Below are 11,987 nucleotides of genomic sequence, written 5' to 3'. Positions count from 1 at the left end.
ATCAACTACAAACCGGAACCCAATTGCTATTCTAAGATGTATTTCCAGTGTGATCTTTTCTGAAGTGCCTTTACAAGCATGGTAATTGAAGGAGCCAAGTTGAAGCCCAGATCTGAAAGTTAGAATGTAGGGCATATTTAAGACAAGGATCAAAGAGCAAATTCTTACATTATCAAAAAGCAAAACAAAACAAAACCTCAGCTTGGCCCTGTGGAGTAATTACTTTTATAAAATTAAGCACCATTTGAAGTAGTGTAGCATGACGAGTCTCATCTGTTCAGCCTGTGTGCTCATGCATGCCTGTGAGCACGTGTGTGCATGTGTGCTCGTGCATTCATGTGTTGTACATGTGAGCACACACACAGCACTTTTCATTTTAGGACAAAGAGAAATGCAGTGATAATTTCAAAATTTGTAAATTTGAGTGGACTCTGATTTTGTTCCTTAAACAGGCATGGCTGGCCAGCCTGTGCAGAAGGTGCCTCTCTGGAATCATAAACACCTTGGGGCAGGTGATTTCTACCCAGCACAGGAACATGTTTGCTTCCTGCATTGGAGCTCTATCTGGTAATTTGTACTTTCCTTCAGCCAGCACATTGTTAATGCCTCCTTATAGGTTGAATCTGAAATGCGTCGTCCCCCTCCCCCCTCCCTGCCCCCCCAACCTCAGGCACATGTTTTGAAGGCTATTCCCCAGTTGGTGGCATGTTTGTTTGTTTGTTGTTTTGTGAGGGAGGCCCTGGAAAGTTTGGGAGTGGTGTGTGGAGGTGGAGAGCTAGCTGGTGAAAGCATGCCATAAGGGGCCTTTGAAGACTTCATTTAGCTCCTGCTGGATTCTCAACGCCCTTGATTTGCAATGATGTGAACAGTCTCCTCCACATACTCCCACAGCCGCACACTGCCCAGTTTCCTGTATTTTCTCCATTAGGATGGGCTTAAATCCCTTGAAACTGCACCCAAAGGAAATTGTTCTTTCCTTAAGTTGTTTCTCCTGGGTATTATGGCCACAGGTTTCACAAAAATGTAAACACACTCCTGGTCTCTCTTGATCTGCGTCTGGTGTGTGCTATTCCTTTATAGGCATGTGTAAGTGTGAACATATTTCTGGTCTCCTGTGCTCTGCATTTGGGGTGTGCTGTTCCTTTACAGGGATTAAAACATGTGAACACACTCCTGGTCCCTCTTGCTCTGCATCTGGGGTGTGCTGTTCCTTTACAGGGATGCGTTAAATGTGAACACGCTCCTGGTCCCTCTTGATCTGCGTCTGGTGTGTGCTATTCCTTTATAGGGATGTGTAAGTGTGAACATAGTTCTGGTCTCCCGTGCTCTGCATCCTGGTATGCCATTCCTTTGCAGGGATTAAAAATGTGAATACACTCCTGGTCCCTCTCGCTATGTTTTTTGGGGTTTGACGATTCTTTGTTGGTGTGCAGGGCTTTCTTCTGTCGTAGTTTCAGCGAGTTATGCTGCTTCTTTAACTCTGAGTTTGTGTGAGACCCAGAAATAGCACATACTCCTGTTCTCAGTGGGAGAGAAGACTAACTTAGGCCTGTCCTTTAAGAGTGGGGACTCTGTCCTTTAGATCGATATGTATCAATGCCCTAAAGCAATTTTTCTTGAATGTTTTTTGCTTTGAATTTGAAACATGTTTTGGCACGTTTTATTTAATAAGGCACAAACACAGGCTATATTCAATATTTTGATCAGAATTTATTTTGTACTTGATGCAAAATCTGACTTTGCTTGTTCAGGGTAATTGTGTACAGTACAATGAACCCAATTTATGTGAAGTATTATTGAAGGAATACTGAACTTCCACGGTAAGCCTGCTAAATCATTCATTCAGCAATAGACTTACATTTCCCCCAGGTCTTGATCATGTGTTTTGACAGCTTTTAAAGCAAAGCAAAACTGCAATTATTTCAAAGTGATGGTGGAAACAAGTAATGAGAGCAAGCAATCCTAGACAATGGGTCTGCAGTCAATGATTACCTCTCTTAAATAGTTTAATTCACAGACCATGGATCAGGGAATACGTCCAGTTCGTGTCTCCACTTGGCAACTTGGACATTTTTTTTTTCACGAAAAGGTAAATAAATGAAATGTCAATAATGTTGCTTACTTAAAAAATAGTATATATTATTTTAAAGAGCTTTTAAAAAACTTAGTTGCATAATCAAAGCTTTTGCTGTATACTGAATAGATGTTTAGGCAGTATTTTAAAAATGGGGTCTTGTGTAGCCCAGGCAGGCCTTGAACTTGCTATGTAACCGAGGATGATCTTGAACTTTTGATCTTCCTGCCTTGTCTCTTGAGTGCTAGGCATACACCACCATGCATTTTGAACTTCTCTATCAGGTATATGCGTGGTGTGCACACATATTTGTGCAGGCCCTTGTGCCTGTGTGCATGTCTGAGGAGACCACAGGTCCACCTTGGCCATTTTCCTCTACTGTTCCTTCATGCTATTTTCTTTTGAGACCTGGTCTCTCACTGAACCTGGAGCTCACCTATTATGGCTGGCCAGTGAGCCTCAGGGGTCTTCTGTCTCCAATACCTGGGCTGGGAGTACACCCAGGTTTTATATGGGTGCTGGGGACCCAAACCCATGCCCTTTTGTTTTCTCAGCACTCAGCACTGATGGCTGAGAGACTATGTCTGGGAGCAGAATTCCTTTGAGGCATTCGTTTTTCTTTTATATTTCTAGTTAATGTAAAACCCACCTGTTGTGAAAAAATTACAAATCTAGATTTTTCTTCTGCTTTGTACATAAGAATTATAGAAGTCATAAAGGCAAATGTGACATTGTTATCAGTTCATCACCACCATGCTTAATATCAGAAACATCCCAGATGTCAGAAACATTCCAGATGGTTTATGAGAGAATTTTATTTTTCTGAGTTGCAAATAAATTGGCCTTATGCTTTTTATTTGGTTGTTTCAGGAGACATACAGCTGAGAAACAAAACACAGACACACAAAAAAATGCTGCTGAAAATATTCAAATATCTACTTAGCCTGTAGGGAACAGAGACAGTTGATTCTATCACAGAAATAAAGAAAGGCATAGTGACTTTCTCCCTTTGAAGACTACACACATCAATTGCTCTAGGATATAGCCACTGGGCATGACTATTTTGGAACTGCTGGTATGGTTGTCAGTGAGGCTCTGGAACAGAAGCATGCCACAGACCCCAACCTGCCAAGAGCAGGTGCGGCTCAGAAAGAGCCCAATGTCATTGCCACTGCTAGCTGCAAGGTCTTCGAGGCGTCTCCCTGAATCAATATACCACTTGGCCAACACACACCAGTATTTTTTACCCTTGCACCACAGTGTGTGTGTGTGATTGGTTTAGTAGGTATTTTTGGAAGGCAGGTCTGGGCTTCTACATGCTAAAACCCCTTTAATTTTCTATTGAAAAACATCCAAGTTTTCCAATTTTGCCATCATATATCCTAAATTAAAATCCTACTTCTTCAGGCCAAGCAGGCATGGTTGTGCACACCTTTAATCCCAGAACTTGGGAATCAGAGGCAGGCAGTTTGTGAGTTTGAGGCCAGCCTGGTCTATATAGTGAGTTCCTGGTTAGCCAGGACTACATAGTGAGATCCTGTCTCAAAAATAAATATTTTTCACACCCCTTTTCATACATATTTTTACCCTAGAGGTAATTTTGGTATTAAAAAAGTTCAAAGAATGAAAATTGTAATAAATTGAAGGATAGCACATTTTAAGTAACCACCAATTTACTTGGTTCTTCAAGTGTTTTAAAGTTTAGAAAATGTTTTCATATCTTAAAATATATCAAAAGTTATTATAAGTCATCTTTCAGAACATGTCTCTATTGGAGTGAGGTCATATTCCTTTATGGTACACATAGTAGGTGCTCAATAAATCTTGTCACAAAATGAATGACTATAAAAATATATTTATGTCCCTTTTAAAAACCAAATAAGTAGTGTTATTTTTGCTTGTGATATTTATACAACAAAATGAAGTTCAGTGTAAGAACTGACTTAAATCCATGTTTTAGAAAAATAGGGCACTTAAAGATAAACATTTCAAAGATGCACAAAAATGTAGGATCTCCCTATGGATTTCTAGATATAGCATATTTGACCAGGGAAACACGTATTTGTGAATGAACTGCAAATTAAAGGAAAATGTCAATATAACAAGTATAAGTTTAAGTTAATATAATGAAAATACAATTATTGATAAAACAACAATATACATTAAGAGAAATGTTAACTCTCTGTATTTGCAAAACTGTGCAAAACTGCTTGTAGTGTCCTTGGATGGGTGGTCCCGCCTGTGATGTTGAAGACTGTCCCCTGTAAATGGTGTGTAGTGAACAGACTTGGCCAGCCACTGAACTAGCTGGAGTCTAGCTGGGTCTCAGCCTTCAAACAGCTGGTGTGGATGTGAGAGACCTGTAACACCGGGAGCAGTAGCTGGAGGGCGTCCTGGATGTACGTGGTGCTATTGCAGCCCTGCAAGAAGGAAAGATGGAGCTGAGCGATATTTTCATAGCTCAGTTTCGATGGCTGTCACCATTTGACAACATTCTTTTTCATCTGAGGAGAGGGAACACCTTCAAACTACAACATCATGAAATTCTTACAATGTTTGTGCAAGTAGCAAACGTAAACACATGCTTTTGATGGAGTATGTCTAGGCTTGAATTATGCAAATTAACAAAGGGGCATCATTCAGAATGAGATAAAGCATTTCCATGGGCTTTTAACGGATGTGAGTGTGTATAGATACATGGCCCCGTATGGCCAGTCTTATCCACCCCTTTCTCAGGTCGATCCTCTGGCCCTGAAATCACAGGACAAAGATGAGAGTCTAAACCACAAATGGTTTACAGAAAGCTCTGCACAGAGTGCACTGGAGAGATTTTTGTAAAAATGGTGTTAGGCTATCTAGAACATGAACATTTCTTCTGGGCCAGTGAGTAAATATTGGGTCTCATATTTATGGTGCATAAATATGGTAAATTAATGTACTAATGTGCACATTTAATCTGGAAGTCAGGACAGAGGTTTGGATAGGAGACTGAGAACCGAGACAGTCTCACTACACAGCTTGTGTTGGCTTTGAATTCACCATTCTCTTGCCTCAGACCTCTAAGTGCTAGGATTACAAGTATACAACACGCCTGGCTTTCCAGAGGTAGATTTTCTTGTACTATATTCTGTCTTTGACTTCCAGAGTTTTTATTAGCTGTGTCTGTTCCACTGTATTTGTCCCTGTAGTTCCTGCCTCTTCTGGTTGGTTCCACCCTATTGTATGGCTGTGTCCTAAGCAATGGCATTCGCTGCCACCACTTTGTTAGTTTTTGTCCATTGACAGTTTTGTTTAACAATGGGGCACACTTCCCCGCAATATTGCCATCAATTCTTAGGTAGCATTTCTGATGCTTTGTCATCACCAAAGCTTTCCACTGGCATCTAAATGTGAAGACGATGGTATGTGCATTGCCTGTGTTCTGCATCTGTGGCTATCAACTGCAAATGGTTTACAGTCTGGTCTCTAATGGAAGATCCTCCTCCACTGAGTATATGCAGAACATGGTGCCCATGCTCTAAGAGTAAGAAGGCATCTTGGGCTGCTTCTCTCTTCCATCAGTGGGGTCACAGCAGTGCTGTAGTGGCCTCCCATCTGTTTAGGCTGGTGCTAGGAAGTCCTAGTGAGCAGGCAGGTCAGGCAGTGAGCACTCATTGGGGACTCTACCCTTATTGTTGAATTGGCAGGCATTCTGCATCATTTTTGCTAACCTGGAGCTTAGACTCAGCTACACCAAAGGTTGTCATGAACGAAGAGAAATGCCCGTTTTTTATGAAAATCATCAGTGGGCAATAATCCTTCATTACAGCCGATAATCACAGAGTCAAACTTGGCAGCAGAAATCTGCCTCTGTTGGGGAGACAGTAGCAGGAAATAACCTGCAAGCTTAGCATTTCCTTTTGTAATCAGGAATTCTTGAAAATTAGGCATTGCTGCTCCACCAGAGGCTTTACAGCTGGCTGGGCTACAAGAATGTACACACATGCACGCACACACACACACACACACACACACACACACACACACACACACAGAGAGAGACTGTTGGTGATAAGATTTAGAATTTTGATAACATTTGCTGACTAGGGGGAAGAAGAACATAGCTGTAATGTTTGCTTTGGTTCGGAGTACTTTTCTCTCTGGGGGCTACTTACCTCTAAAAGCACACTATTGATCATGGGGTTAAGGACTTCAGCCTTCTTGTTGCTCTGTGAAATTGAAAGTACGAAATTGACAGATTAGGGGCTCATACTGTAAGGCTTAACACATCAACTGTGAGACACTGCTTTGTAGAGGGATGTCTTAGAGAGAGAAAGGAGAAAGGTGCGTGCTTGCTGTAGACCAGCCTTCACGTCTGCACCTCCCTCATGTGACCTCTAATTCTACCAGCAATCCAAGGAGGGGGTTGATGTTGTTGTATACCTAGGCACTAGATGAAGAAATAGCCGAAGACTGGGCGATTTGTGTAAGTTCACGTTGCTAGAAATGTAAACTCAGATCTTCTTAACTGTTAGAAGTTTGTAGCTGATTGGATCCTGTCTTCTACTTGCACTATCTGCCTAACACCATCCTACATCTAGATCTGCTACACTTACAGTGTTGAGAGTGAATTCGTCATGATTTTGATTACTGTGTTTGAAATTCTTTTGGATCTTTATGTAGCCCAGATTGCCCTCAAACTCATGATCCTCCTGCCTCAGGATTCTAGGGACTGGGATTACAGACAAGCATCATGTCTCACTGCACATTTTAATTAAGATAACTATGTAGCCTATTGAGATGTTTATCTTTAACAATTCTGTTCTACCTGTTTTAATTATGTGTATTTATGTTGGAGTGGGGTATGTGCATATAAGTGCAGGTGTCTTCAGGGGCCAGAAGAGGGCATCAGATTCCCTGGAGCTGTAATTACAGGCAGTTATGATCTGTTCTATGTGGGTGTGAGAACTGAATTTGGGTCTTCTGCAAAAGTAGTACATGCTATTAATTATTGAGGAGTCATTTCTCCAGGCTCTGGACTTTCTTTTTTTTTTATTTAAAAAATTTTAGTTTCACATTTTTTAGGCCCTCCCCCAAATGATATGATGGACTTTGAAGGTCCCTGGTGGAGGGTCTCACTATCCCTGGGGAGGAGTTTGGGGATGGGTTGGGAGGGGCTGGTGGGGAACATGGGAGGATGGGAGGGCAAGGGAATGAGGGGGATGGATATATAAATATGAGTAGTAATTAAAGAATTTAAAAAATATATTTCTTATGAAAGAGAATTTCAAAAGAAAAAACAATTTTCGTTTCACATTTTGGCTTTCTTAAGATCTCCAGATAGGTTAAGTCCTTCACTTATTTATCCTGGTAATACAGTCTGTCTGTTCTTTCTTTGTTCTCTTTGTTCCCTCTTTTCTTCTCCCCCCACCTAAGCTGCAAATGAGTCTTGGTTCTGGGTTATCTACAAGAAGATCAACAAGGTGAAAACAGTCTTAAATACAACTTTCAAATAGGTTTTCAGAATCAGGTTTGAAAAGCACAAGGGTGTGTACAGCATGGAGAACAAACCCTATTTCAGCTGCTCCAAAAGGCAGAGGTGATCATTATCCTTATTTATATTATTGGGCTGTCAATCAGCAGTCTTCTCTATCTAAATTGCTCAGCCAACTCCTACAGCAATGAATCATTAATGGGGAATTCTTAGTGGGCTGCCCTCCCCTACTGTACCTGGGAGGCTCCATGGCAAACAAAAGCCTATGAATTAAATATGTCTTCCAGAGAAGCCGCCCTTCATTGGCGTTACTCTACAGAGGGTAATACCTTGCTGAGGAAACCACAATGGAGGTGGGGGAGAACCTCTTTAAAAATGCAGTCATTTTAGTAAGTAACCAGAAAATCCATTATAGAGATATGCTTTCATGTTTATGTGATTATCAATAAACCTCTAAGATATAATCAAAATGAGGGCAGTAAAATGACAGTGGTTTTCGGAATCAATGAGATGTGTGAGCAATTTAAACGGAGTCTGGAGAGCAATACACACTCATTAGCTTCAAGTTATGAATAATGGCTGTTTTGGAGGACAGAAACAATGACAGATGCAAATGATTCATCATAGCTGCAGACGGGGCTTTGTGGTGGCATGGTGGCATGCCTGCAAGCTCCATTTTAAGATGTCACTTTCACTGTCTCCAAATGGACAACACATTTGTTGATTTTTGCACCTGAAAATGTTTGTACATGCGTTTGTATCTGTATACAGTTATAAGTCCAAGCACATACCCACCTGCTGGAAACTTGGCTCAGCCAGTGGAGATCCTGGCTCAGGAACAGACCCTGGCTTGGTCGCCCGAGGGCTTATTAACAATGCAGAATCTCTGTCCTCAGTTCACACAGACTGACTGACTAAGACTCTGCATTTGGATGAGGTCTCCGGGTGGTTGATGTGCATGGTAAGGTTTGGGAAGCACTATGCTAGAGTATGACATGGTACAAGGAGAGGAAAACACTGTCACAAACATGACCCACCCCAGGAGAAAAGCCTGTTTAACACAAATTGTATAAAACCCACAGACAGCCCGGGGACACTAAACAGTTGGTTATCTATTTGATGCCTGTTAGGCTGCTGTGGGAGCCGAGAGATCAATGAAGAGGCCCTGGTGAATATGGTCACCTCTCTGGACTTGGGTTCCTTGGTTAGTGAACTGCAGAAAGTGAGGAGATGGAACAGAGGAGGTTGGGGACCTAAATTGATGAGGCCAGCCCTGTACTCCAGTGTAAACATACCATTCCCACCAAAGCCTGTTATCAAGTAACTTGGAGTATAGGAGTGTGCTTCATCCAGCCTGTCATACCAATGGCTTCCATCTCCCCGTCACTCTGCTTATAGACAATGGCATGCCATTGCTGAAACCCTAAAATTAGGTAAGTCCAAGATATGCCAAGCAAATCAGACTCCTAACAGCAGAATGGATTGGTGGCCTGTAGCTCACCTTTCATTCATAGAGTCACTTACAGGAGTATGGGGGCAGATATTCCGTTTCTTTTGAGAACTGCTCTTGACCTAAAGTGCAGTTACCCCAAAGCAGCTAGGGAGTCTGTGTGACACAATCTTGTCCCCAGCCACTGCTGAGTGACACCAAGGTGAACATTCGACCATTTGACCCAGGCCAATGGTCTTTCTGGAACTTCTCACCCAGGAATAAGGAATGTGAAAGGAGAAACATTTCAGGGATGTTTCAGTGTGGATGAGGTCTACCACTGGGTCCCAAGAGCTATTCACAGTCTTGTACTGACTTCCATAAAGCCCCTGTTTATCTGAGCAATTTATAACCCACTCCTAGAGGCCTAGGAGAGAGCATAATCCTGGTTTCAGACTTCCAGTCATCCCCAGAGAATTGTACGTTGCAATCCTAGAAACCCTAACTAGCACCTGGCTCTTGTGTCTCTGGGAAGGATCAGATCTTGCATCTAAAGGAGAGTAGGAAGGTTAAAGAAGAATGGTTCCCAGTTGCCTCCTCCTGCCCTACTAGGGTGGGGCTTTATAATAAGATCGACCCCCCCCATGTGTATTGTGTAGCATGGAGGGAGAGTCATACATGTTTGCATGAGTGTTAGGGTGTGGGTGCATGTGTGTGCATATATGTTTGGAGGCCAGATGTTGGGTCTTTCTCAATCATACTCTACTTCCTGAGACAGGGTTTCTTGCTGAACCTGGAGCTAGCCAATTTGACTACTCTAGCCAGCCATCTTGACCTGGGGGAGCCCCTAGTCTTCCCCCAGAGTAGTGACATTACAGGAAGGCTCTGGGGATCTGAACTCAGATTCCCGTCCTTGCACTTCAAATTCTTTATCTATGAAGCCATTTTCCCAGCCCACTCAGACTACCTGGGACAGAAAAGGGGTAGAAAAGGACAACCTGGATATGTAATCAGAAGCCACACATGGAAATAAATGCAGTTTTTGAAAGATATTATCTTGAGAACAGAAACACTCAGATGTTAGTTGCCATTTTGTTTTTCTTTTGAAACTTTTATCATACGTGACTAATAAGAGAGCAATAGTGAGTGATAATATTTAAAGTTAATTATATTAATAAGAGATTCTTGAATAGTGAAATCATAGATAATAAGCAATGGAAAGGAACCTCCATTTGATACCCTTTCATTTGATATATGAATAAGACGAGGCTCACAGATACCTGATCACTCATTCCACAGCTCAGATGTCTGAAACAGCAGACTGTAGACCACAGCCCAGACAGACAGCAGACTGGAGTCCACAGCCCAGACAGACAGAAACCTGGAGTCTACAGCCCAGACAGACAGAAGACTGGAGTCTACAGCCCAGACAGACAGCAGACTAGAGTCCACAGCCCAGACAGACGGAAGACTGGAGTCTACAGTCCAAACAGACAGTAGACTGGAGTCCACAGCCCAGACAGATGGAAGACTGGAGTCTACAGTCCAGACAGACAGTAGACTGAAGTCCACAGACAGAGGAGAGCCCTAGACTGATGATATTTAGAGAGGTGAGAGAGGCAACCTCAGCCTGATTTTAACAAACAGCATGACACAGCTCCACTTACAGAATTATCTCCAAAGGTGTCATATTCTGTGACTTCTTCCCTAAAAAATGTAAGAAAATGCTACAAATTGTACTCTTACCCCAACAGTGGTTAAAGAATTTGTAAACTTTGTTGATAAGGAGGTTACTTCATTGCACATTGCTGTGGTCAATCTGAAATAGGAAAAAAAGAGGTTTGGGAGTTTTTCATAAGTAAAGGAACTTACCCCTCGAGACAATTAATGACATGAATGCAGTATGACATCAAAAGGACAGCGTGTAAGTTTGAAGTCACTCTACAGAAATGAGCAGTTTTCCTCAACAGTCTTCCACAAGTCACAGTTTTCTTTCCAGCTTAATTAAGGAATAACCATCTAATTAATTTGCCCTCCTTTTAGAATCAAAGCCATGTGCAGGGAAATATCAGGCATGAGCATCGTTTTCATAAGACTGGAAATTCAGGCCAGGTGGCTTTCCTCCAGTATCTGGGTCATTTTAAAATAACGGATGTTCACCGAGGCACTTAATCACATGTTATCTAATGACTAAACTCAACCTGCCAAGTAACCTGCACGGGACATACAGTGGTAATTGCAGAAAGGGGATTAAAAGTCAGGCATTACACACACACACACACACACACACACACACACACACACACACACAGAGTTTTGGTGCTAGGGAACAACCCAGGATCTTAGATGTGCTGAGCAAGCGCTCTACCCCTTCCTTCCCCTTTCAGCAGTGTGTCATTATGTAGCCCAGAATGACCTGCCTCAAATTACAGGAGGTCTTCTGCCTCAGCCTACAGAGAGCTGGGTTTTGGGCATGCTCCATCATATCCAGTTTCTCTCTGTATCCTGATTACGTTTTTTTTACTTTATTCTTCAAGAACCCCTAGAAAATGTCTTTAGGACATCTCAAAATTCAAACTTTACTTTGGCCATTCTCCTTCTCAGTCTTTACTCCAAGAAAATAAAGCAAGAAAGACAGTATCAGTAAGTTTGTTTATCTTAACACCATAGATGACAAAAACTAAAATCAATACAATTGCCAAATAACGCCTGTTCTGGTTGATTTTGTCCTAACAAATTAGAGCTCATGATGTATTGGTGATTAAAATGCTATTAGATTAAAATGCTCCAGATTAAAAATCTTACATACTGGAAGATCCACTAAAGTCAGTGAAAAGACTTTTTTCCTCCCCCTGTTTTGATAGATAAGGACTCTATCTAACCAATACATTCTGAGTTTTCTTTGTGTGTATATAGGTGCTTATATGTGCATACGCCACATGTTAGGGACAGGAGGTATGTGTTTACACCTGTGTGGAGGCCCGAGGTCAACATCTGAGCATTCCTTAATC

At 41.9% G+C, this 11,987-nt stretch overlaps 1 protein-coding gene across 2 annotated transcripts in view; it reads right to left on the bottom strand.

Annotated features, from left to right (window-relative positions):
• Window positions 1-2,869: 2,869 nt before the first annotated feature.
• Fam114a1 (family with sequence similarity 114 member A1) overlaps window positions 2,870-11,987 on the bottom strand; it is a 58,856-nt gene continuing 49,738 nt past the window's right edge. For both annotated transcript variants that reach the window (XM_027390734.2, XM_027390735.2), the window contains exons 12-14: window positions 10,723-10,795; window positions 6,229-6,282; window positions 2,870-4,494 (exon numbers count right to left, since the gene is read on the bottom strand). In XM_027390734.2, coding sequence (XP_027246535.1) covers window positions 4,378-4,494; window positions 6,229-6,282; window positions 10,723-10,795 — 244 coding nt within the window. In that variant the 3' untranslated portion in view covers window positions 2,870-4,377. The remainder of the gene's footprint in view (window positions 4,495-6,228; window positions 6,283-10,722; window positions 10,796-11,987) is intronic.

Source organism: Cricetulus griseus (genome assembly GCF_003668045.3).
Source record: "Cricetulus griseus strain 17A/GY chromosome 1 unlocalized genomic scaffold, alternate assembly CriGri-PICRH-1.0 chr1_1, whole genome shotgun sequence".
Classification (NCBI taxonomy): domain Eukaryota; kingdom Metazoa; phylum Chordata; class Mammalia; order Rodentia; family Cricetidae; genus Cricetulus; species Cricetulus griseus.
This window is presented reverse-complemented; position numbering and strand designations above follow the sequence as displayed.